At 45.1% G+C, this 26074-nt stretch overlaps 2 protein-coding genes across 3 annotated transcripts in view; both read left to right on the top strand.

Moving 5' to 3' along the window:
* Nucleotides 1–726: 726 nt before the first annotated feature.
* On the top strand, nt 727–14865 carry LOC115393562 (myosin heavy chain, fast skeletal muscle-like). The gene is made up of 38 exons (XM_030098605.1): nt 727–930; nt 1214–1357; nt 2420–2576; nt 2660–2687; nt 2778–2892; nt 2968–3060; nt 3146–3209; nt 3286–3384; nt 3465–3568; nt 3924–4062; nt 4366–4484; nt 5226–5375; nt 5455–5625; nt 5733–6039; nt 6112–6209; nt 6278–6365; nt 6452–6569; nt 6640–6763; nt 7484–7620; nt 7707–7962; nt 8037–8279; nt 8366–8542; nt 8694–8839; nt 8916–9006; nt 9118–9507; nt 9749–9875; nt 9947–10065; nt 10265–10461; nt 10638–10821; nt 10907–11072; nt 11165–11289; nt 11421–11729; nt 11880–12083; nt 13623–13748; nt 13832–14002; nt 14095–14295; nt 14366–14497; nt 14802–14865. Exons 1-38 carry the CDS (start codon nt 727–729, stop codon nt 14817–14819), a joined length of 5841 nt encoding a protein of 1946 aa, XP_029954465.1. The 3' UTR covers nt 14820–14865.
* A 1695-nt stretch (nt 14866–16560) lies between these two features.
* The window catches only part of gas7b (growth arrest-specific 7b), a 36202-nt gene continuing 26688 nt past the window's right edge, over nt 16561–26074 (top strand). Inside the window, exon 1 of one of the 2 annotated variants that reach the window (XM_030098608.1) lies at nt 16561–17106. In XM_030098608.1, coding sequence (XP_029954468.1) covers nt 16927–17106 — 180 coding nt within the window. In that variant the 5' untranslated portion in view covers nt 16561–16926. The remainder of the gene's footprint in view (nt 17107–26074) is intronic. The other variant, XM_030098609.1, reaches the window with a different exon arrangement.

Here is a 26074-nt window from a genome sequence, read left to right on the forward strand (position 1 = left end):
GATTCCCAAAGCACAAAGACATCAACATCATCCTGAAGTGTTTGTACATTTTTCACGATTTGTTTTGACTTCATGTGAGCCTCAGCGAAACACATCCCCCCATTAAGAAACATAAGAATCTGGTTTCCATGGAAACAGACAATGATGCTTTGTAAACGTGACACTTTTCTGAAACAAAAATGCTCTGTTGTCACTTGAAACACTGTCGTGTAAACGCGACCTCAGACCGGCGCTGTGTTGTTCTTCATGAGCTCCAGACGGTCCAGATCGGTCCTCCATGTCCGGTCTGGGTGTAATCCTGTGGGCTCAGTGTCCAAGACGCTAAACAAACAGAGCGGATTTCTGCGTGCTTGGAGCGCTTGAGCGTTTCTGTGAGCGCCGGGTCTCTGGCAGGGGTCACCCCTCCTCTGGCATTCATTCTTTTCTTGAGCTGCAGTTGCTGCCCGCCGCAGATTTATAACAAAAGCACAGCGAACAGCGTCTCCATGACATCACATGCCACCATAATCGCCTCCCTCCACCCACATTCACTGGGGGGGCTTTGACCTAAATATAGGTGTTTGCTGTCCCTCCGATCGCACCTTATAAAAGCGGCAGGGGTCAGCGCCTTGTAATTGTCTTTCATTGTTGTGCGGCTGCGACGGTCACCGGCCTCGCTGGTTGGATTTCATCTGATTTCATCGACGTCCCCCCCTCCAGTCCACACAGGGGCTGCGTGTCGCCGGGATGAGTTCGGACGCCGAAATGAGCGTGTTCGGGGAGGCGGCGCCGTACCTGAGGAGGCCCGAACGGGAGAGGATCGAAGCCCAGAACAGGCCCTTCGATGCCAAGACCTCAGTGTACGTGGTGGACCCCAAGGAGCTGTTCGTTAAAGGCACCCTGCAAAGCAAGGACGGGGGCAAAGCAACCGTCAAAACCCAAACAGGGCAGGTACTTCAGCCTGTTTTTGGTCTGGATTCTATTTGTGGCAGTTCTTCCTGTGGTGAATTGATGACGTTGACAGAATGCATGATTTCAAGAATTGCCCAGTTATTTAGTTTTCTTCCTCCCAGTCATATGTAAATTCAGCATGTCAGAGTTGCAACTTTGGCATGTATTTTGAGACTGCATCATTGTATCTAATATAAAATTCACATTTTTTAATGTGTGAACTGTAAAGGGTTAATCCAGTCCTCTATCCAGTGTCTGTCTCTCTCTCTCTTCTCGATCCGAGGTCGTTACTGTGAAGGATGACGAAGTCTACCCCATGAACCCGCCCAAGTTCGACAAGATCGAGGACATGGCCATGATGACCCACCTGAACGAGGCCGCCGTGCTGTTCAACCTCAAAGAGCGCTACGCGGCGTGGATGATCTATGTGAGTGATGGCCGCCGATTCCACATCAGGATCAGGAAGACCTTGGAGAGAAGCTTCTGTAGTTTGATGTGTGGTCTGGGAAAGGTGTTGTCTTCAGTGCTTGATGTGATATGACAGGACTGCTGGATGGTTCAAGAAGACGTGTTTTGTTCTTTCTTACACCAGTATGACTGTTCTCTAGATCAGCGAACAAGGCTTCAAAAACATTGATTTTTTTAAAAAGTGTGGCTCACTGGAGATGAAGTAGGGCTGAGCTAAAATCAGTGATTCTCTACTTAATTTATGTCATAAAACAGAAAGCATGAACCAAGACAGTTATATAGAATATGGCTTCATTGAAGAATTGGACAAAATTAGAGCTGAATTCATCTTTAGTGGTGAAATGGAAAGTAAAACAGGAACTCATCATTAAGGAATATAACAAAGAAACTGTTCTCCACATATAGAGCGCTATGAGGCTCATTTTTAATGGTACAGATTGAGTTGGGGGGGTCATCTAAGTTTAAAATGGCAAAAAAACAAAAAAAACAAAAAACAAATAAAACAAAAACATGCCCCTCAAGAAAAAGGTTGGGAATCAATCCAGGAACTCATTTATGAGTTATTCCCATTTAGAAACTTGCTGAGTTTAATACAGAAACATCTGCATTGCAGCTTCCAGGCCCTGACTGCCTTCATGTGCGATATAACCGTTCACTATCGGGATTCATTTACCTTCATTTGTTCCGGTAAACATCAGTCTTTCAGTGCTGCTGGTTCTCTCTGGACTGGATCCTCAGAAAGCTTTTAAAGTCAAACTGCTTGATTCAGTCTTCTCATTGCTTTTTTTTTTTTCCATACTTCAATAATCTTTAGAGTTCCTCACATCATTAAACGATTATTTCCCCGGAGTCATGCAATCATGATGGTAGAAGAAAAGCGGAGGTGTCTGAACAAGCCAAGGCCGGCAGGCGGTATTTTAAAGAACTGCTTGAAGGCTGAATGTGTTTTCGTGAATTTGTTGTGATGCTCTTCCTCTCAGAAGTCAGGAGAACTCTCACCGTTACCATTTCTCCATCGCAGACCTACTCCGGACTGTTCTGTGTCACTGTCAACCCTTACAAGTGGCTCCCGGTCTACAACCACGAAGTGGTGGTGGCCTACCGGGGCAAGAAGCGGCAGGAGGCGCCACCCCACATCTTCTCCATCTCGGACAACGCCTACCAGTCCATGCTAACCGGTGAGCTGCGCCCGCGATACGCCCAGTCGCTTCTGACCTTCCCCTACACTTTCCTAACATGACTCTGGTGTTTTTTGTTCCAGATAGGGAAAACCAGTCCATCCTCATCACGTAAGCTGCAGGAAGAGTCACATGATACGATCAGTTCTTTTTAATTCATGATTAAACAGATGTTTTTAACCATGTTTTGCTGTTTCGTAGCGGAGAATCCGGTGCAGGAAAGACTGTGAACACCAAGCGCGTCATCCAGTACTTTGCGACAATCGCAGGCTCTGGAGACAGGAAGAAGGACGTGGCATCCAATGGAAAATTACAGGTCATTTGAATTTAAGAGATTGTTTCTAGAGAATTGGTTCTTTGTTGTTTTTCATGGTTTATTCTGTGACTTCAGGGCAATCTGGAGGATCAGATCATCTCTGCTAACCCTTTACTGGAAGCTTTTGGGAATGCAAAGACGGTCAGAAACGATAACTCATCCCGATTTGTGAGTAAAAAGCGATATTAAAACTACACTCATAACCTTATTGTTTTATTTCTTTAATTCCAGAGAAGCAATGTTGTCTTTTCAGGGCAAATTCATCAGAATCCACTTCGGAACGTCAGGAAAACTGGCTTCAGCTGATATCGAAACTTGTGAGTTGAAACTTGATTCAGAGAAATTCTTTTATCGTTCCTATTTCTTTGTGATCATCTTCCTTCTTCTTTTCAGACTTGCTGGAAAAATCCAGGGTAACGTTTCAGCTGTCCGCAGAGCGGAGCTACCACATCTTCTACCAGATCATGTCGAACAAGAAGCCGGAGCTGATCGGTAACCGGACAGCGGAGTCACTTCCTCGAGGCGATCATGAAGCAAGAGTTCAAGAGTCACTTTCTCACTTTCATTTCCAGAAACCCTCCTCATCACCACCAACCCCTACGACTTCCCCTTCGTGAGCCAGGGGGAGATCAGCGTGGCCAGCATCGTGGACAGCGACGAGCTGATGGCCACCGATGTGCGAATTCACAGTTTCTGCTTTTATATTGTTTGCTAACATCGTCACAACCAGCTGTTGACACATTCACATGGAAACGACTGATCAGCATGTCTAAGAATATTCAAAAAAGGGAAGAGGCTCTCTGTGCTGGACTTTCTGACCTTTGAGCTTCAATTCCAACAACGAGAACATGGAAGAAGTGTGCAAAGAAAATTGATCATCTTATGTTAAATATTAAAAAAAATGTGTAAGACTTGCATTTATGAGTGAATATTGGTCCTGGTCCACATTTTTACAGTATTAGAGTTTCTTAGCTTTGTTGCCATGTTTCCTCTGTCCTTCCATCAGCGTTGTCTTACTCTCTGACTTTCAGAGCGCCATCGACATCTTGGGCTTCACTGCAGAGGAGAGGATCGGCATCTACAAGCTAACGGGTGCTGTGATGCATTATGGGAACATGAAGTTCAAGCAGAAGCAGAGAGAGGAGCAAGCAGAGCCGGACGGGACAGAAGGTAACATCTGTTCACCTTGACTCCCTCAGTCCTAAAACATGATCCAGGTGATTTGTTAACTGTTCCAGGTCTGTGTCTTTGAGAATTTAGGTGTAAGTTAAGGAGTCTGCTTCTGTTTTGAAGAGTTTCTTTTCCTATTTATTTATTCCTTGAGAAGATCTTCAAGGGTTAATCTCACACTTTCCATTCCTTTGTGTTGTTTCCACCTTCTAGCTTCTGTTGATGTAAATGTGTTTTAAGCTATTTAAAACTTTTCATCCATCCGCCGTGCGCTTCCCTCTCATGACCGTTTTCTTCCATCAGTGGCTGACAAAGCAGCTTATCTGATGGGCCTGAACTCGGCGGACCTGCTAAAAGCTTTGTGTTACCCCAGAGTGAAGGTCGGGAACGAGTATGTGACCAAGGGCCAGACGGTTCAGCAGGTACGCCTCCTGTGTTAATGCAGCACTTTAATTTCAAAGAAGAAGAAGAAAAAAAAAACACTTTTCCTCAAGTGTGTTTGTCTATTATTGTGGTTACTTTGATTGTTTTCTGCTGATGGATACTTTCAATGTTGTGAAGGATTAGTGCTCCACACACTTGAGAAGTTAATTTATATTTTCCGATTTAATATATTAACATATATTTGTATGTGTTTGTTCTTGTTTTCATTAAAAGAAGGCAAATTAGATCAATTTTGATACCCATATCAGTTAGAAGTCAAGTCCAGAAACTGTATGTTTTCACATGAAACGTTGCGTTAACGCTGTCTGAAGAGGAAAAGAATTCATTTTCAAAAATCCATGTCTCTATTAGAGAACGAAAGTATTTAAGTCTGCTTTTATAAAGCGTAGATATGTTTCAAATATTAAAAGACTCTGGTTGTGTTTCTGTTTTACAAAATTCAGGAGTGGCTGAAAAAGTTTAAGTCTAAGGTCATTTTAACTCCAGTTCAAAAAAAAAAAAAAAAAAATCATTGTTTTTTTTTCTTGTCGAAAGTCAGTGATGTACTGCTCTATTGAAACAATCAAAAGCTGTTGAACCATCGACCATACAAAGCAGGTTTATCACTATTTTAAGGATGATCAGTACAGACTGTGTGTTGGACAGTCCATGTGCCACCTACACTGTGTACAAAAGACGTTTAAACCATTTTCATGCGTTCAAGCTGTTTCATTTTCTAGGTCTACAACTCCATTGGTGCTTTGGCGAAATCCGTCTACGAGAAAATGTTCCTGTGGATGGTGCTTCGCATCAATCAGATGTTGGACACCAAACAACCCAGACAGTTCTTTATTGGGGTTCTGGACATTGCCGGGTTTGAGATCTTCGACGTAAGTTTGCAAAACTAATTGCATTTCCTGTAAAAGTTCCTGGACAACCTGGTTTATGGTTAACTTTTTTGCTCTGCAGTACAACAGTCTGGAGCAGCTGTGCATCAATTTCACCAACGAGAAACTGCAACAGTTTTTCAACCACCACATGTTCGTGCTGGAGCAGGAAGAGTACAAGAAGGAGGGCATCGAGTGGGAGTTCATCGACTTCGGGATGGATCTGGCAGCTTGTATCGAGCTCATTGAAAAGGTTAGAGCAGAAAAGGAATGATGTGCAAACCGTCTGACTCTACAGACCTCCGCTGTGCTGCAGTCCACGCTTTAATAAGAAACGTTCCCACTCATTGTCTTCAACAGCCAATGGGCATCTTCTCCATCCTCGAAGAGGAGTGCATGTTCCCCAAGGCGTCAGACACCACCTTCAAGAACAAGCTGTACGACCAACATCTGGGGAAATCCAGCAATTTCCAGAAGCCCAAGCTTGTCAAAGGCAAAGCCGAGGCCCACTTCTCGCTGGTGCACTACGCCGGCACCGTGGACTACAGCATCACAGGCTGGCTGGACAAGAACAAGGACCCACTCAACGAGACCGTGGTCCAGCTCTACCAGAAGGCCGGACTCAAACTTCTGGCATTCCTCTATTCAAACTATTCTTCATCCGAGGGTAGGGTTTGTGTTTGTTCAGTGTTTCAGTTTTCAGCTTCCTGATGTCAATAGCAGCGTTTCCTTTGTTTAGAAGCGGGCGGTGGAGGTGCAGGGGGGACCGGTGCTGCTGCCAAGAAAGCAGCAAAGAAGAAAGGCTCGTCTTTCCAGACGGTGTCAGCGCTCTTCAGGGTAACTGCACTAGTAAAAATAAATGTGGCAGGAAACAGGAAGGAGTTGACCATTCTGACCCTCAACAGGAGAACCTGGGGAAGCTCATGACGAATCTCAAGAGCACCCATCCCCACTTCGTTCGCTGCCTGATCCCAAATGAAACCAAAACTCCAGGTACTCTTCAAAATGAACATTTAAATCACTCCAAGGTGTATAAATCCTGACAGCTTGATCTCATGGAGGTTTTGGATAACTCTTAGGGATCATGGAGCACCATCTGGTTATCCATCAGTTGAGGTGTAACGGCGTGTTAGAAGGAATCCGAATCTGCAGGAAGGGTTTTCCCAGCAGGATCCTGTATGGAGATTTCAAGCAAAGGTAAGCAGCAAAAGTTTCTTTGACTGCAAGTTTAAATAAATGTCTCTTAACTTAGTGTTTTGTTTTGTAGGTACAAAGTACTGAACGCTAGCGTTATCCCAGAAGGACAGTTTATTGACAACAAGAAAGCTTCTGAGAAGCTCTTGGGTTCCATCGACGTGGATCACACCCAATATAAGTTCGGACATACCAAGGTAATCATCTCTTAAAATTAGGGAACGCTAGGTTATTTGACAAACAAGAAAACTTCAGATGTATGAAGTACTCAGACCAAGGTTTGTGATTGTGTTGCAAGGTTAATGTGTTGATAATAAAAAAAAAAGGTATTTGAGACTTTACTTTCTAAAAGACTGTTAATTTTACATAAAATTACTTTTGTTTGATGGCATATTGTACTGGCTAGCTCAGGGGGTACCAAGTCATGGCTCGAGAGCCAAATATGTCTCTATAGTGGCTCCTTGAAACTTTCCTTAAATATTTTCTACCCTATTTATTTATTGTACTTGTTCACCAGAATGTTTAATGAGTTACTTTTATCTCTTGGCTGAGTCAGTTAAAGCAAAGTTGCAGGAACAAAAAGCTCACGAAGAAGAACATCTTTCTTGTTTTTTTTTTGTTTTTTTTGTTATATAAAAATTAGAATAAAACAGCTACAACTCTTAAAATGGCTGTAAATCAAAGCATGTTGAGCCCTTAAAAAATGGGAGGGGTCATTAAAAATTGCTTGGAACTTTGAACATTACAAGTATCGCAAACGGTCAAAACAAATGAATGGCTAAAATCACCTGAAAATGAAAAAAAAAAGAATAACAAAAACTGTAAAAATAGTCATTTACATATCTATAAAAGGGGCAAAAACCTTTAACTTAGTGGTCTCTGAGTGCTTCGCAGCGCTGACGTTCTGTTTCCTGAAGGTGTTCTTCAAGGCCGGACTCCTGGGTCTACTGGAGGAGATGAGGGATGAACGATTAGCCTCACTCATCACCATCACTCAGGCTCTGTGTCGAGGCTTTCTCCGAAGGAAGGAGTTCCAGAAAATGATGGAGAGCAAGTAATCAATCAGACACTGAACAAATCATTGTGTCAGTAGAACAAAGAGCGCTGATCATTCAAGTGTGGTTGTTCTTCACGTTCCAGAGAGTCCATTTATATCATCCAGTACAACATCCGCTCCTTCATGAACGTGAAACACTGGCCGTGGATGAAACTCTACTTCAAAATCAAGCCGCTCTTGAGGAGCGCTGAGACGGAGAAGGAGATGGCCTTGATGAAGGAGGAGTTCGCCAAATGCAAGGAGGATTTAGCCAAAGCTGAAGCGAAGAGGAAGGAGCTGGAAGCCAAAATGGTTTCCCTGCTTCAGGAGAAGAACGACCTCTGTCTGCAGATTCAATCTGTAAGGCCACAAGTTTTAGTATTTCACACAAATAGAGGCTCTCTAAATTAAATCTGGTGTTTTTGAGTCAACAGGAGAGTGAAAGTCTTGCAGATGCAGAAGAAAGATGTGAAGGACTGATCAAGAACAAGATCCTGCTGGAGGCGAAGGCCAAGGAGTTCAGCGAGCGTCTGGAGGACGAGGAGGACCTGAACGCTGAGCTCACGGCCAAGAAGAGGAAGCTGGAGGATGAGTGCTCCGAGCTGAAGAAAGACATCGACGACCTGGAGCTCACGCTCGCTAAAGTGGAGAAGGAAAAGCACGCCACTGAAAACAAGGTGTGTGCAGACAACCTCTCCAATGCCAAAAAAGTACAAGTGAAGAATTCGCTGAAGCTTTAATTTCTTTCTTTTTTTGCATCCAGGTGAAGAATTTGACAGAAGAAATGTCATGTCTCGATGACACGATTGCCAAGTTGTCCAAGGAGAAGTTGGCCCTCCAAGAGGCTCACCAGCAGACACTGGATGACCTGCAGGCGGAGGAAGACAAAGTCAACGCTCTGTCCAAAGCCAAGATCAAGCTCGAGCAGCAAGTAGACGATGTAAGATTAATATGAGAGGTCTGCAACCTGCTGCTGCAGCCACATCTGACTCCCCGGCTCCTTTAAAGTGTCTTTCTTCATCGTTTTGGTTCACTCAGTTTACCATACAGTCACTTGTTTACCATAAATAAACTGAGTCTCCTCGTCTTAGCTCGAGGGCTCTCTGGAACAAGAGAAGAAGATCCGGATGGATATCGAGAGGGCCAAGAGGAAGCTGGAAGGCGACCTGAAGCTGTGTCAAGAATCCATAATGGATTTGGAGAATGGACAGCAGCAGCTGGAGGAACGCCTCAAAAAGTACGTTTCAGTGCTTCACGGTCTGGGGTCTTCTTGATGATTCCGTTTTCTCACCCGGTTTGGTTTCACACCACAGAAAAGACTTTGAGTTAAGCAAACTGGCTTCCAAACTGGAGGATGAGCAGAACGTGGCCGCGCAATCTCAGAAAAAGATCAAGGAGCTTCAGGTAATTCAAACACTTGGAGAAAAGACTGTGTAGAGGCTACTGTAGACATAGCAGTATACAGTACATCAGACTTTAGCCTGAAATCACTTTGGTTCCTGTTGGGTTCCTCAGGCTCGTACCGAGGAGCTCGAGGAGGAGATCGAAGTGGAACGTGTCGCAAGAGCCAAAGTGGAAAAGCAACGCTCGGATCTCACCAGAGAGCTGGAGGAAATCAGCGAGCGGCTGGAGGAGGCCGGGGGAGCCACGGCAGCTCAGGTGGAGATGAACAAGAAGCGAGAGGCGGAGTTTCAGAAACTGAGACGCGACCTGGAGGAGTCGACGCTCCACCACGAGGCCGTCACGGCGGCGCTGAGGAAGAAGCACGCCGACAGCGTGGCGGAGCTGGGAGAGCAGATCGACAATCTGCAGAGGGTCAAACAGAAGCTGGAGAAGGAGAAGAGCGAGTGCAAGATGGAGATTGACGACCTGTCCAGCAATGTGGAGGTCACCTTCAAGGCAAAGGTACACTCAGCGTTTCATTGGATTAAATCCACCACCCGAGGCCTTTGAAGGTTGTCATGTACAACTTCCTTGCCCTTCAAATGCAGTGGTTTGATCTTATTAATTTCTTAGATATTCTCAAGTCTTCATACTCATTCTCTTGTTTTTAGTGAGATAAAGTTCTCCAAACCTTTGGACAGTACTGTCTATGATCAAGTATAGACAACACTGGAGCAGTTTCTCATTTCACCAATCTCTGCAGACTAATTACGAGAAGCTGTGTCACTCTCTGGAAGACCAGCTGAGTGAATTGAAGACCAAACACGACGAGGACGCTCATCTCATCACCGAACTGAACGCTCAAAGGGCGCGACTCCAGAACGAAAATGGTGAGCAGCTCGCTGAGAGGTCTCAGGATTTCCAATGTTCTGTTTTTTTCTCACTTGATTTTCTTGAACAGGTGAGTTTTCTCGTCTCCTCGAGGAGAAAGAAGCCATACTGTCGCAGATGTCGAGGGCCAAGCTCGCTTTCACTCAGCAAATAGAGGAGTTGAAGAGGCAGGTGGAGGAAGAAACTAAGGTTTGTTACGCTGCGTCAAAATTGTGGGATCTGTGCTTGTAGACTCATTTCAGTTCATGGGAAACAAACTAAACCTGCCCCATCAGTGAGACAATACAAGTACATAGACCAGTCTGGAAAATACAGGGCCAGATCTATTGTGAATTAATGTATAATAATATTAACTTTTTTCAAAAGCAGCCATTTTCTTTTGGTTCAGGCAAAGAACGCCCTGGCCCATTCCCTCCAGTCTGCCCGGCATGACTGCGATCTGCTGAGGGAGCAGTTCGAGGAGGAACAGGAGGCCAAGGCTGAGCTCCAGAGAGCCATGTCCAAGGCCAACGGTGAGGTGGCTCAGTGGAGAACCAAGTACGAGACCGACGCCATCCAACGCACCGACGAACTGGAGGAGGCCAAGTAAGAGTTACTCTCATGTACAAAAACCATTCATGTGCTGATCTTTCAGCCTTTCACATGCTCTTCTAGTATTTACAAAAGTTTTTTTATACGTCACCTTTCAGAAGACCAGGTCTGGGTTGGAAGAATTTTCATCTCTTTAGTTTTCAGAAGTTTGTTTGTGATGCAATTCTCAGGAAAAAGCTGGCCCAGCGTCTGCAGGAAGCAGAGGAGGCCATCGAGGCCGTGAACGCCAAGTGTTCATCTCTGGAGAAGACCAAGCAGAGGCTGCAGGGGGAGGTGGAGGACCTCATGGTTGACGTGGACCGAGCCAACGCTCAGGCAGCAGTGCTGGACAAGAAGCAGAAGAGCTTCGATAAGGTGACGGAAACAGATCTATCGAGCTCTGAGTGCTGGATGGTTGAAGAAAACCCCCTGAACCGGGTGGCCTCGGTGTCGTTTGTAGGTTCTGTCCGAGTGGAAGCAGAAGTACGAGGAGAGTCAGGCCGAGCTGGAAGGCTCTCAGAAAGAGTCTCGCGCTCTCAGCACTGAAATCTTCAAAATGAAGAATTCTTACGAGGAAGCTTTGGAGCATCTGGAAGTCTTCAAGCGCGAGAATAAAAACCTGCAACGTATGGACAGCAAACTTTTTTCATTAAAAAAAAAAAAAATTGTTTGCTTCAGTTAACACCTAATTAAATCGTATCCGTTTTAACATCTATAGAGGAAATTTCTGATCTGACCGAACAACTTGGGGAAAATGGCAAAGCCATCCATGAGCTGGAGAAGACCAAGAAGCAAGTTGAGACTGAGAAGACGGAGATCCAGACTGCTCTGGAGGAAGCTGAGGTGAGATGTGAGGACAACAAAAGTTACAACGTCGGTAGCGAAGCCAAATTATGTCCAAAGGCATCGCTGTTAAACATTTTGGGACGCTGCTTTGACAAACTCGTCCTCTCTGACTCCTCTTCGATCTGCAGGCCTCTCTTGAACACGAGGAATCCAAAATTCTGCGCATCCAACTGGAACTGACGCAGGTGAAAGGCGAAGTGGACCGCAGGCTTGCCGAGAAGGACGAGGAGATCGAGCAGATGAAACGCAACCACATGCGCATCGTGGAGACCATGCAGTCCGCTTTGGATGCCGAGGTCCGCAGCAAGAACGACGCCATGAGAATCAGGAAGAAGATGGAGGCCGACCTGAACGAGATGGAGATCCAGCTGAGCCACGCCAACCGACAGTCGGCTGAGGCCCAGAAGCAGCTGAGGAACCTGCAGGGCCACCTCAAGGTAAAGCCTTGGTCCTAGCAGACTTTCGAAGCGAGAACCTTAAACTACCTTCACACTGCAGGTCTTGATGCTCAGCTCCTGCTGCTTTCTGCTTTTACTTGAAAACCTTTTAAAAAGTGTTTCAGACTTTGAAACTCTCTGTTGTTGCAGGAGCAAACCCTCCACCTGGACGAGGCCCTGCGGAGCCAGGAGGACCTGAAGGAGCAGGTGGCCATGACGGAGCGCAGGAGCGTGCTGATGCAGGCCGAGGTGGAGGAGCTCCGAGCTGCTCTGGAGCAGTCGGAACGAAGCCGGAAGCTCGCCGAGGGAGAGTTAGCTGATGCCAGCGAGAGAGTCGGACTCCTGCATTCTCAGGTGAGTCCAAATTTAATGAAGCAAGTTGGACTGCACAATGTTTAGGCAATTTAATGAAAATGATAAAAATGTATCTACATGCACTTTATATGTGAAAAACTTTGGGAAATGGTGTTCCTGTGCACTTTCCATTCATGCTCTGCAAATTATGTAAGAGATGTGATTGATTAACCTGGCAAAAGACATATTGACATGTGCAGCAACGAATTGCTTCACATGTCAATCTGGGATTTCACTCGGCAAATCCGTTCGGGGAAGGAGGGACTTGCTGTAGAACTCTTTGCGTTCATTGGATGGAAGGACACAGTGCGCCTGCCTCACCATGTTTCGTTTCAGCCAATCACTGCAAAGAAAAAAACTCTTGCTGATCATTTTTCCAAGACGCAATAGAGGATTCATCCAAAACAGATTTAATCGCTGTCGGGATATCCATTGTTTTCGCTAGCCATGCTAATATTATTAGCAGTCCGTTGCTTCCTGCTTCCGTCAAAGCTTTATGTCCCGCCCTAAACGACGCGTGATTGGCCCGACCGAAAAAAATCCGAGCGTGATTGGTCCGACCGAAAAAAGTCAGATCCCGAGCACATAGGCGCGAGCGGTACAAGATGGATTCTCGTGGTGTGTGAGAACAAATACCGCGAGAATTCAGCTTGCCGGCAAGGTTAGTGATTGACTGCAAACATTCACAAATATACTGAGTAAACAGTTCAAACTTGGTAAAACGTTATCACTTTGTAGGCACAGGGAGAAGTGAGATTAAGCCAAGTCTGTGAAAAAAATTGATGTAGCTCCTGAATTGCGAAGAATTCAATGTAAAATCTGCCCTGTCAAATTTAAAGGGACTTAAAGCAACTTTACAAAATTTACCTCAGTGCTGCCGCGATAGGCGCTGTGGGTAACTGCAGCCACCAGCCAAGGCGGAACGGGAGCGTGCACCGGCTTCGGTCATTTTTTTTTGACTCACGAGATAACGCTGATAAAGTCCTTTTTTTCTTCGTGGTGGCACTTTTTTGTGGGCTTTGAGTGGATGCAGGTCGTTTGATGACTGCTGAAGAATCCATTTGTATCCTGCAGTGTTTTAGTCCGTGTCCACGGCGGCCATGTTCTTCCTGTTCCAGAGCTGTCGGGAATGCGCATACAGGGTCAATTTACATCACATCCCCACGATTGCGCGGGAAATTCGGACCCCGAACTGCAACAAATTCTGTGGCACACAGCCTGTACAGTATAAGGCAACAGACAGATACGTGGATTGGCCTGTTATTTTAGGTTTCTAATGCTTCACGGCCCATTAGCATTGAATAAACTGGAAAAGCGTGTAGTTTTTCACAAATCTTGAATTAATTCCCTTTAATGTAAATTAGGGGCAAGAGAAAGAGCACTTTTATTTCACAGTTTTAACCATTTTACCCTTCTTTCTTCTCGTTTTATGTTCTTTTATTTTTCACTGAAATTAGATAGTTTACCTTTACTGAAATGATTAATTCTATTTTCGATGCAACATGACGTTCGTTCTTCATTTCGCTCTTTTCTCTGCAGAACACCAGTTTGCTGAACTCCAAGAGGAAGCTGGATGCAGATGTGAGCCAGCTGCAGGGAGACATGGAGGAGGCCATCCAAGAGGCTCGCAACGCTGAGGAGAAGGCCAAGAAGGCCATCACAGATGTAAATGTCAACGTTACCGCTCAACATGGACACATCTGGGAGGTTTTTTAGGAATGTTCATCTAATGCGACTGTTGAACGTAGGCCGCCATGATGGCCGAGGAGCTGAAGAAGGAGCAGGACACCAGCAGCCACCTGGAGAGGATGAAGAAGAACCTGGAGACTTCTGTTAAGGACCTGCAGCACCGCCTGGACGAGGCCGAGAGCCTGGCTCTGAAGGGGGGCAGGAAGCAGCTGCAGAAGCTGGAAGCTCGGGTATCAACCCATAACCCTAATCCTAACCATTGGGTTCAGATTAAATCACCACCAAACAAAAGGCCCCCGACTGAGGTGGAGTCTGTCTGCAGGTGCGTGAACTGGAGGGGGAGGTGGACAGCGAGCAGAGGAGAGCCGCCGACGCCGTCAAAGGCGTGAGGAAGTACGAGAGGCGCGTGAAGGAGCTGACCTACCAAACCGAGGAAGACAAGAAGACGGTGCTGCGGCTGCAGGACCTCGTGGACAAGCTGCAGCTCAAAGTCAAGGCCTACAAGAGGCAGAACGAAGAGGCCGTAAGACCTTCCTTCAGTCCGATCCTCACCACCGTCCGACCGTGGCTGACGCTGGGCTCTGTTTCCGCAGGAGGAGCAGGCCAACGTGCATCTGGCGAAGCTGAGGAAGGTGCAGCACGAGCTGGAGGAGGCGCAGGAGCGCGCCGACATCGCCGAGTCCCAGGTCAACAAGCTGAGGACTAAGAGCCGCGACTTCGGAAAGGTAACACTGGATTTAACCGTTCTGTTAAATGTTGTTAATTGTTTCAGAAAAGTTTTGTGCTTACACTGAAAACTTTTGAAAATGATGTCCATTCACATGGAAACACCGAAAACGATGTGGTTTTCATGTTGGGCCACTAGTGGGTGCTGTTCTTGCGGGGCCTAGATGTGGTTCTAGCTCCATGGAGTTCTGGGTTTGAATTTAAAAAACAAAAACAAAAAAAACTTGTGAAGACATTTGTCAGCTTTGTCTTTGTGCTCACTGCACTGATTCTTTCCTCTTGCCTTCCCTTCTCTTGTTTCAGGCTGCTGATTCGGAGTGAACCTCGCAGTGATTGTACACCCTACATGAGTGGAAACTCAATAAAATCAATTAGCCGTGTTGTTTTGCTGTGGAAATTATAACTCAATAAAGATTGTGAAGCATAACTCATGTCAGTCTGTCTGTTTGCTGAACCAATAGTGAGATCTGGGCAGGAACCTTTTCTAATGGGCTGACATTCAAGCAGCACCTTTTTTTTTAACTGTGGATGATTCACTGGATGTATTCAAAAGAGGCTGAGGACCAATCAGAAAAGACTGCGGATCTCTCTATCAGTCAACCTGTTTGGATTGTTCAGTTAAGTTCAGAGAGACTTTATTTGTCATTTATACTTTACATCAAATTGAAAAATGATTACAGTGGCTCCAACAAAACCTGACAGAAATATTGTATAGAAACGTTGGTGTTAAAGATGCATGAATTGAAAAAATATATAAACATAATGCAGATTCAGTTTCAGATTTTTACGGTGTGTAACTGTGTCTCAGGCCTTACCTTGGACGTCTTTTGCCAGCTACAAGACAGCTGCCTTTTCTGTCAGTGACCAGCAGGAGGCAGCAGAAAGCCTTTTATTCCTGCCTCGCGCGCCACTGCTGCACCTGACTCCTTTTGAAACTGATGAGGTGTATTGACTTGATGGAGATTTGCAGGTAGGTTTCTTGACTAAATGATCTCACTGCTATTACATTCATTTGTTTCATTTTATCACTATTTCTCTGAAGACTTTCATACTGATTCATGCTGGTGCAAATGACACACTACATTATTTTTTAGTATGAGGCTTCATGTAAATGAAATCAGTTCATAAAGGTACTAAATAAAGAAAATTGTGCTGCTTCCTTCCTGCTGTAGACTCACTGTGAATGATGCTGTCGTATAGTATGAACCTGCAGCGCATGAGAGCTATTGCAGTCCTGTGCTGCAGTAAAGAATAATGTGCATACTGATGCTTATAAAGAGCTGATGTGACTGGTTTCTGCTGGTTTTCAGTCAATGTGCACAGAAAATAGCTGCCGTCATCTCATTTTATTCACATTATTTCTTCATATTGGAGTTGAAATTTATCAATTTTTAAAAACTATACAGTGCTTTTAGTGTTTTCGGTGTTCAGTGACATCCATACAAATTGTAAGACTTTTCATATTTGTTTTTCTCTCACTAAATTTCTTACTTTAACATTTTTACTTGAAATTTTTATATTTTGTCTAGTCTGTCTGTCTATTTATCTATTGTATCCTCGTATTTCTGGCATTCATTAAGTAAAAATAAACATGTGAGTAGATTTTCAGTTTCTTTTTATGTGCTTTTTATTTTGAAAGCAACATTTTCATATAAATCAGACCTTTAAATTTTTTATTTTGTCATCAATGCATATCTATATGCAAGTTTATTTTCTTCTTGTTTGTGCTCATAACTTCATGCAAATCAGAATTGTGATTTTATTCTGGTATCATATCTTTCTAGAATACTTTTTCAAATGTTTTATTTCGTTTATCCTCTTTTTTCTTTCAATTTCTTTCATTCATGTATTAATTACTATTAGTATGTTTCCATTTTGACGTTATCAGTATTAATAATACTTTGTATGTATAATGTTGAAAAATTAAGATACAGCTTTTAAGAGGAACTTCCGGTAAAAGTTCGGTTGTAGTGCTTTTACTCTGAAGGCCTGACTTGTTGACTTCCGGCCCCTCCCCGTCCTCACAGCGTGCAGCTTCACGGCCCAGCGGAGTGTCGGGAGCCAGAGCTTCGGGAGCGGAGCGTGTGTTCAGCCGGAGCAGGAGAACCTGTGCGCGGACTCTTCTTCACTCTCACCGCGCTCTTCCTGCGGAGCGTCCTGTCAGCCGCAGCCGGAACAGGAGGACCTGTGCTCGGACTTCACTCCACTCTGACCCCGCTCCTCCTCCACCGGAGCTCCGGGAGCGGAGCGTCCTGTCCACCCGGAGCAGGAGGACCTGCGCTCGGACTCCTGTCCGCTGTCACCCCCGCTCCTCCTCCGGGAAAGTTTTTTCCTCCAGCGGAGCCGGAGGGAGTCTCCCACCTCCCGTCTCCATCACCCCCCACCCCGCCCCTCAGGAGCGCCGCTTGTCGGATTAAAACCCTCCGCGATGTCCGGGGCGTACTGCCGGAGCCTGTACCGGTTCGGCGGGGAGCAGCACCAGCAGGGGCTGAGCTTCGAGGCCGGGGAGATCATCCAGGTGGTGCAGGCTCTGCCCGGAGGCTGGTGGGAGGGCGAGAAGGAAGGAGCCCGGGGATGGTTCCCCTCCAGTTATGTGCAGGTTTTGGAGGTAATTAAAACTTTTTCCTTTTTATTCTCAAATGCACTTTTCTTGAATGTGTGTCACAGAAGCAGCATTGAAGATAGTTGAAATAGTTTCCCCGTGCTGTGTTGATCTGATTACCCTGCAGCTCCAGGCTTCCTCATTCTTCAGCACATTCCAGTGAAGCACTCCAGACCCCTGCAGCCCCCACCCTGCACCACCCCACCCCACCCCACCCCACCCCGCCTGCAGCCACAAGGGGCTCTCATCAAATCAGATGCAAATTTTTAAAAATAATCCATATATGACTTTTTCATCTTGAGATGACAAATGTGACATTTAGATATTAATTTGCATGCAGCTTTCAGCACAAAAGTCCCCAAATGTAAACTTGTCAAAAGAAAACTGGAACCTAAATGTGGCCTCATTTGCATGAATTTGCTTTGTAGTTTTTCATATGTTAAAACTTAAAAAAAGAAAAGATAAAAACTTGGATAAAATCAGCTAAAACAACCAAAAAAGATGGATTTGATCAAACTGATAAATAAATAAATTCATGATAAAAACCCAGTCCTATCCCAGAGGATTTTGGTTTCAGAAAAGTTTCACTTTGAGACGATTCCTGCAGAAATGATAAACACGCGGTAGTTTTCATGTCTGTCCTCTAGTTGGTGCTGTTAATCTCCATTCAGGATCCGCTGCATGTGAGGAATGTGTCTCCATGCATGCCGATGATGGTGTGGTAGATGTTCGTAAATGTTCAGTCTGGAATCCTCCATTGTTTTCCATCGACTCAGACATTCACCATGACTGCAGTTTGTAGGCGTGGTAGTAAAAGTTGTAGAGATGGATAGCGCTGCTTTTTAAAAGGCTACACTCTGATACTGAAACTAGAAATGCCGTTACAGCTAAGGAGAGGCGCAAAAAGGTGAAATGACCATTTAGCAAAAATCCTATGAAAGTTTTCCAGTTTCAATTGAAAATGTTGTAAAATCGGGGACTAAAAGTGTACTTTTCTACATTACTTATGTCGAAACTAGATGTTCTGTAATGAAAGGAATAGCGTGTCCAACTATTCTATCTGTGTGAAACTGATGAAACGATTACATCCATTTGTTTGACCTCTCAGCTTTTTCCCATTCCCTCTTTGTGGGAGTTACACTTCAGCCCAAAAAGAAAACTCTATAAAAAAATTCACTTTTTTTTTCTGTATTTATAGTTATTTTGAACCTCCTGCTTCTCGTCTCGGCCTTTTCTCATCTGATCGAGATTGTTTTGTTTTCCTATGTGGTTCCAAGTTTTTTTTTCCCTCTCTCTTGTGGTCATTTTTCAGCTGTAAATGTCATTCTTTCTGGGTTAAAATACCAAACATTTGCAGCTATTTTAGCTGAAAAGATTTCTCACAAGGCCGAGAGTCCAGTTTGACGGGCGAACACGCGGCGAACATCCAGCTGTTATCTGCTTTCTAAGTGTTTCTAACCTGTGTGTGAAACCTCGATGCAACGCAAGATAAGAGCCCGGCTGTGAAGACGCGCTCGTCGCGCACGTGGATTCTCCTCCACTCATGTTTTCGGTGTTGTGGGTGCAGCCCTAACCGCGAAGCAGCCCTCCTGGCGGGGCCTCTGAGAGGAACCGTCTAAAAATACCCCGTAAATACGAGGGAAGTGACTCGGAGGCGGGGCGGGGGAAACTCTGCGGTCGCTCATTGATTGACTCTGTTTATTTAGTGTCGAAGTGTTTCCTGACAGACAGGAGGTCCGTCAGAACAGTTTACTCTGCTTTGTTATGAACAATATCACTTAAAAAAATCATTTAAATCTGAGTGATATTAAAGCGAAATTGAAGAAATATGGAATGAAACTGTTCCTCTCAAGCTTGTAGACCCGTCTTATTGAGATGTCATATTGTCATGGAGGAGTTTTGGTTGTAGCGTTACCCATCCAAAACACACAGTTTCCACCTTTAGAAGTCCTTTTAATTTTGAAGATGATAAGCTCAATGTCATTTACCCTTTATTAGCTGGTTTATTTGATGTTTTAAGGTGAAGATTTAAAGTAATTTCCCATCAGAACAATGCAATCTCTGTGTCGAATTTCACCGGTTTACCAATGAAAACCTCAAATGGCTTCGATTTGGCCAGAGGCTTAAAGTTTCCCTGACTTACTTTATTGATTTTGATGTCGGATTGCTTAGAATTCTAAGTTATGGATGATTTTAGCCACAACTGGAGTCAGATTTTCAATCGTCCGATCGGTTTTTGTGCTTGCCTGCAGTCTGTGGCCTCTTCAAAAACACAAGCAGTCTGTGTTTCAATGCCATCCCTTCAAGCAAAACCTCTCCGTTACCTCCTCCTGCTGCGGTTCATTCAGTTTTGGTCAAAAACATAATAAAATGGAGCTTTTTCAAGACATTTTTCAAACTTTAATTCCGTTCACACATTGTTTTCATATGAAAGCAGAAAACTTTCACAGAGTTTTGGGCATCTGTTTACATGACAGCAGTGCTAGCGCTCACTGAACTCGCAACTTTCTGAAAACTACTTCCAAGTTGGGAAGGGTGAAAACGCTCTCTGCCCAAAATGGGGAAAAGCGAACTTTTCTGCTGATGTGCCTGAAGACCGTTTGAAGTAGCATCAGTGTTTACAGCGTAGCATTCTCTGCATACTCTGCATATTAAATCCACATATGTGGATTTCATACATTAAAAACAGCACCTACTAGTGGCCTGGCAGGAAAACTACATCATATTCAGGGTTTCTGCATATTTCCCTCTAAACAGACATCGGTTTCAAAATGTTGCCTGAACCTAGAATTTCCCCCCGTCGTCTCTTCGTGTGTCATCTGCGCCATAGGTCAATCAGACGTATCCTGGAAGTTTCTGTCGGATGGCACGATGAAATGAGTAACTGCGAAGCAGAAAGCCACTTCCTCATTTCGTCACACTAGAAACTCATCAAGGCCTCCGGGCTGCCTCTACATCGCTCTCGTACCGAGCAAATTTGTGGATTAATCGCGGAGACGGGGTGTTTGGCTAGCTCGGCGCGGTGGTGCAGTGGAGATGTGATCAGGCCCTGTTGTGTTTTTCAGCACTGCGGCTTTGTTCTTACAAACAAGCTTCATTCTTCCCAGCACAATGGATCATTCACACTCCGGTTCAGCTGGTTTCTCCCCGACAAACACTCGGTACCACATTAAAGCTCCCCAACGTTTGAAGGAACAGCGAAAATACACGTTTCTTCTCACAGCAATAAATCACCGAGGGCGGCTTGCGGTTTTACCATTTAGACTTACTCTACAGGAAGAGGACTGTCACACACAGACTTCATGTTTCTATCCTGCCACTATATTACCATTAGATCCTCAACAGAAGTTTAACCATTTCATGAAGAATTCCAGTTAATCGTAAATCTGATCGAAGAGTACGTCTCATAAAACCTGGGACAGAGGAAAGCTGAGTTCATGGATTGTGTTCACTTTAACTTGAACTTTCACTTCTATATTAGACGAGGTCATTTGTGGAAGCGGCTCTCAGCCCAACAAACCATACCCAGAAGAGAATGAAACCATTTTAGAATGAAAGTCCTACTGTTTTGAAGGCACGTGGCAGCTAAGCAGTGCCTTGGACACTTTCTGAAACAGTAATTGACAAATATTTCTGCTTCTGTCTGCTGATATAGAAGGTGTATGGATGGACTATGAGCCTGTTTTCCTTGGGAAACTGAGTGCACACGTGCAAAATGTTGTTGGATTTCAACTGTTGTAAATGGAATTGAGTACGACGTTGGGATTTGGAGCGGAGTGAGGTCTGGTGGTATCAGCAGTGGCTTGATTCCGTCCAGCTTTGTGTTTCTTCTCTGATTACCACAGCAGGTCCCGAGCTTCCTGAGTCATAGCGACGGTGAGTCACCTCAGCGATTGGCTCAGTCCTGCCGGCCGAGAACGAGCCAAACGAGCGGGTTACAGCAGGAGGGATGACATTTTTGTGCCTTTGTGTCGTCTTTTCTGCCGCGGACTTTGTGTTGAATGACACGTGGCAGCTTTTCTTGGAGGTTGTGAACTTGCTCGGGGAGCTGGCCTCCCGCCGGAGGAGACCCTGGAGGTCACCCCGTGGTGTTTGGGCCTGTCGCTGGTGTTTCCAGGCAGACGTTAGAAGCTCTTACGGGTCTGGCTGTGTGCGGTTGTTGCTCCATCCTTCCATTGAGTAATGCTGTACTCCCGTCTTCCTCCTTCCTGCTGCCTCTGTGTCATTCAGGGCCACTTCAGGTTTTCACCTGCGTCACTGAGAGGTTGTTTTTCAGATTTTTTTATTTTTTTCTATTTTTTTATGACATTTCAGGATTCTGATTGAGCTTACGTCAACCAAACAAAAGCTGCTACCACACAGCAGGGTCTGTTTATTAGCGAAAACTACTAAACAAAGACTCACTTCCTTGATGTACAGGATGTTTTCTCCAGGTTGATGACTACTGGTGGGTCAGCGTGAGGCGGACTGATGTCTTTGGGCGACGCTCAGACGGATTTGAGCTTCTCCCCGTCGTCTGAGGGTTGCTTGTCGTTGCAGCAGATCTGAACTTCTCTCACTAATTCAATCGTCAGGACATGTGACTGGACCCAGACCAGACCGCTTCAGATAGAAAACACATATATGGGTTTCTGGGAGACTGCTTGTTTTAAAGAAGCTTTATGTATTTGTGTTACGTCTGAACTCACCAACCTGATTGATAAGAATGTTTTTTTTTTTTTTTTTCAATCAAAACAGAAGGCAATTTATGCTTAACTTTTAAATAAATGCTCTATAGCAGGACTGTTTGATAACAGATTCAGTCGAGACAGAACATTAAGACTAACGTTATGAGCGGCGTTGGACTTTTTCTGCAGCCATCGGGCAGAGGAAAACATCTGAATTCAGTGAAAGAGAGGAGGTTAATACATTTGACTTTAAATGTTTTTCTTGCTTATTGCCACATCAAAAGGTGGATGAGAGGTGAATATGAAATGAGGCTGTCTGGCACTTTTTTGACAAAAAACAATAGTTGAAAAAAGAAATTCTTTCTTTGTGTTAATTTCATTCCAAATTGAGAGACTCTGGTAAGAAATGTTTTACGTTATTGGATTAAAGCTACCTTGAAATGCAAAGTAACATAATTCTTAAGCATTCAATTCAAAATAATGTTCAGAATAGGAACAATATCTTTTGTGTTCATCCATCCATCCGTCCATCCATCTGGGTGTATCTTGATGGTGGCAGGAAGGGCAAACGCTGGAATTAAACAATCGCCTCTGAGGTGTAATTGTTGTAACTTCTGAGTCCATAAAGGATTGAAAAGATTTTTCTCACTTTGTGGGGGGTGGGGTGGGGTGGGGTTGGTGGGTGGGGGTCACACTCCGGTGCCCTCAATGGAACGAGTGTAACCAGCCGAGCTGTTGACTCGCTCCGGGTTGCGGCCCTGAAGGAGCTAATGGAGAGTAGTTCCAGTCTCTCAGTTCCGAGGCTCTGCGGGACGTTTCCATAACAAATCAGGCCTCCCCAAGAAGCGTTACCGCATCAACGTGGCCAGTTTACATGTAATAGAAGCTTTACAGCTGGGCCGACCTCAGGCCATCTGGAGGGAGAGACCCCCCCACCGCCACCACCACCAGCACCACGTTTCTCCCATATGGATGAAATATGCGGATTGCCACGTAGCTTCAAGCTTGATTTGGTTCCTCGACTCGACAGGACCAATAACTTCAAGTCAAATCCAAGGTGATGCAAGGTTGACTTCCCTGAACTTTAATGGTGCTGTTGCTCTCACTACGGCGCGGTGAAGTCGCTGTGACGTCTCAGCGGAGCCGGGGGGGGGGGGGGGACTACTATAAGCAATTTGCTACGAGCTGTAAATTATGGGAGGCCTCTAATGTTTCTCCCCGTTGAGGCTCAGCTGTGTTTATTATGAAACCGCAGAGCTGAAAGCAGAGGTTTGAACGGTGATTTAGCCTGCCACGACCCCCCCCGCTGTAGCTGCAGGGGGCCAGACCGCCGCTGTAGAGCCTTCAGGTGTTTCCCCCTCCGCCACACGAACTCGTACGCTGGAAAACCACCACTGCCTCTCTCGTTTTCTGATGTCACGCTGAAATGCAGTCATTTCTCGCCGTGGAACGAATTTGATGTGAAGTAATAGCAAAGTGCCCTCTGAAAGCACCGAGTTAACCACAATCTGTTTGCTTTGACACTACGGAATAGATTAACAGTAGTTTTTAGCACCTCTGTTGGCAGGAGTGTGGGCAGGAGCCGTACATAGCAACAGGCAAAGCAGGGCTGAAAAGAGAAGTCATGAAAGAATCAGAAATAGTGCATGAAGGGACTATTTTTAACTTTCGCTTGAAAAGCATTACCTCAGTTGGGGTGTACTTGTAGTTATTGTCAACTTGGGTCTCAGTTTTTTTATTGTCACACCAAATAAACCAATAAACCAGGCATCGTTACGTTTCTGAATCATTTCTCTGTCAGTGGAAGATCTGCTGCTTCTCATTTGCAAGTAGATGAACAGTATATGAACACATGGCGGCCTCCAGACCATCAGGACTCCCTGTGTACTCTCCACTGTGAACAACCAACAGCTTTCAGTGTGCTTATCGTTGTCGTGTAAACACGCATCTTTTTCTGAAAGAAACTTTTATTTAAACAAAAGTGCGCATTAGCCTGGCCTCAGTTGATTGACACTGTGGTTTCAATTCGATGAAACTTTCTAGGATCTTGAAAAGCAGAGCTCTTTGAATTGGGAATACTTCCCGGCACACAGAATCAGAGCTAATCTCCACGTCCGCTAATTTGGAAGAACGCCCATGTGGAAGGCTGCTCTGGGTGGTGCTGGCCAGAGGGAGGAAATCCAGCGTATGAGCGCCTGTTCCTGGTGCCTGATTGAAAGCATATTATTAGAGATCATGTGGTCACGTCAGAGGAGAAGACAGAGCTCCTCTGGGGACGCCAGTTTGTTCAAATACAGCTGCTGGAGTGTTTGCTGTCTTCAGAGACGTCTTTGTGCTGTTTGTGATCAGCTCCTGCTATAAGTTTAGATTTCCTGCCACATTTGAGTCGTCAAATGTGTCATTTTCAGATAGCAAATCTACCAAACTACACAAGAAATAATTGTTTGTTTCTAGAATTTTATTATAAGGAGCCATTTTCAAGAAGTTCTGCTTTCAGTGACCTGGAGCACCTTTAAAGGGGCATCCAAAATGCAATGGAACCTTTCTGTTTTTGCATGGGGCTTTAAATATTCCATACAGTCAAGACTCTTTAGTTGCAACAGGTTTGACTCATCGGTTGAGATTGGTTCACTCAGAGGGGGAATCCCACCTGGAGGAAAACCCCACATCAGTCATCTTCACCAAAGCTTTCTAGAAGATATTTCCCAACAGTATACTCTCAGTTCACAACCACTGGGAGCTGACTCAGAGGAATACGACCCCAAGAGTCGCAAAATTCCACCTCGACGGCCGAGCGAGACGGTCACGCCTTGAAAATGTCTTCACTTTATTGTCCCTGCTCTGGCTTCCAACCCCTCGCTGTGAGAAATGCATTGGTTCTCGGGGCGTTTCGGTCGAGTTCCGCGCTTTCACTTTGACACGCTGTCGTATCTGATCCCCGGAACACCAGCAGGCCCGTGGAGATGGGATCTAAGAAGCCTCCCGCACGTTCGGCCCAGGGTGCGCTCGCTCAAAGTCGTAAGCAGAAGCTTGAAATCGGACGCAGTGGGACGATTAAGGCTTGAGAAATTCATGAGGAAGGAAGGGAGGGCGGTGGGATCCAACAGATCGGGCTTTGTTCGTGGCTCACACACGTACTCAACGCCGAGGACAATGACGGCACTTTGTGCACACATGTACGGTATCTGCATGTTCCAACACGCATGTGCGTCGCTCTTGTGTCGGGCTGAAGTGTCTCCGTGTGGCTTCAGACTCCGACATCTGCTCGAGTCAAAACAACGTCTCCCAAATCAAGATTTACATCCAAACCTCCAGTCTCTCACTCGGTCCTCCCAACCAGGAAATACTTCAAGGTTTCTTAGAGTTTCGATCTTCTTTGAGATTGATCAAGATTGTATGATGGAGAGATCATGTCCATGTGAGGACTGGTGGAATTTTCACAGAAGGAATTTTAACAGCAGCTCTGACACTCAAACTGTCTTTTCCAGATAAAGTCAAGGTCATGTTTTCATACCGGTTGTTAAAAGGAAGGAAAAGTTCAGTACAAATCAAGCAATCGTCTCCAACAAACCCATAAATTCAAATAAAAGTCTATATTTACAACAAGTAACTTAAAGAACTGATCAGTACCGGTTTTAAGTTGATTATTGAATCCCCTTTAGAAAAAATCTCTGTAATATTGTACAGAAATAGTTCAACAAAGGAAATATTTGACGCTTTAATCCAGATTGATGAGAGCAGGGTTGATGGTGTGTCTCTGTCCTGGCGCAGAGTTTCGCGTCAGCACTTTCTGTGCGAACTTCCAAGTAACCCAGGATGTTCAGAGCAGGCAGAAAGGGAAGGTGGAGGTGTCTTTTTACGACTGAATAATAGGAAACAGGTGCTTCCCCCTGAATGTCGCACCTCTGTTTCCACGCTGTGGAGATGGAACCACGTCGATCTCAGAAGAGCTACCGGATCGCAGACGGCCGGCTCCGTTTGTGGCCGTGCGCTGCTTACAGCTGTGCTCCGGTCCGTACACAGCTGGAATGTGTTTGGCTTGTCTGCGAGGCGAGTAAGAGTGTATACAAGATGAGATGAGGAGTGAACCGGCCAAACGGCAATGACTAACTGGAGGGGAGGAAAAAAAAAAAAGAATCACATTGATTTCAGTGGATTATCAGGAAACGGAGAACTAATCGGTGTTGGGAAAACAGTGTTTTAGGGTAGTGGATTTCAGAGTAATGGTTTGGCATTCCCTGGTGAGGAACTGGAAGTGTCGGAGTGTCATGTAATAAAACTGAGGGGGAAAAAAGAGAAGAATCATC

This window comes from Salarias fasciatus, chromosome 8 (assembly GCF_902148845.1).
Source record: "Salarias fasciatus chromosome 8, fSalaFa1.1, whole genome shotgun sequence".
Taxonomy (NCBI): domain Eukaryota; kingdom Metazoa; phylum Chordata; class Actinopteri; order Blenniiformes; family Blenniidae; genus Salarias; species Salarias fasciatus.

Excerpts from the sequence above, each read along its gene's own strand:
- LOC115393562 (XM_030098605.1), top strand. The coding sequence starts at position 727 with ATGAGTTCGGACGCCGAAATGAGCGTGTTCGGGGAGGCGGCGCCGTAC. Across the intron at positions 931-1,213 it reads TCAAAACCCAAACAGGGCAG|GTCGTTACTGTGAAGGATGA; the intron begins GTACTTCAGCCT and ends TCTCGATCCGAG. Across the intron at positions 3,061-3,145 it reads ACGATAACTCATCCCGATTT|GGCAAATTCATCAGAATCCA; the intron begins GTGAGTAAAAAG and ends TTGTCTTTTCAG.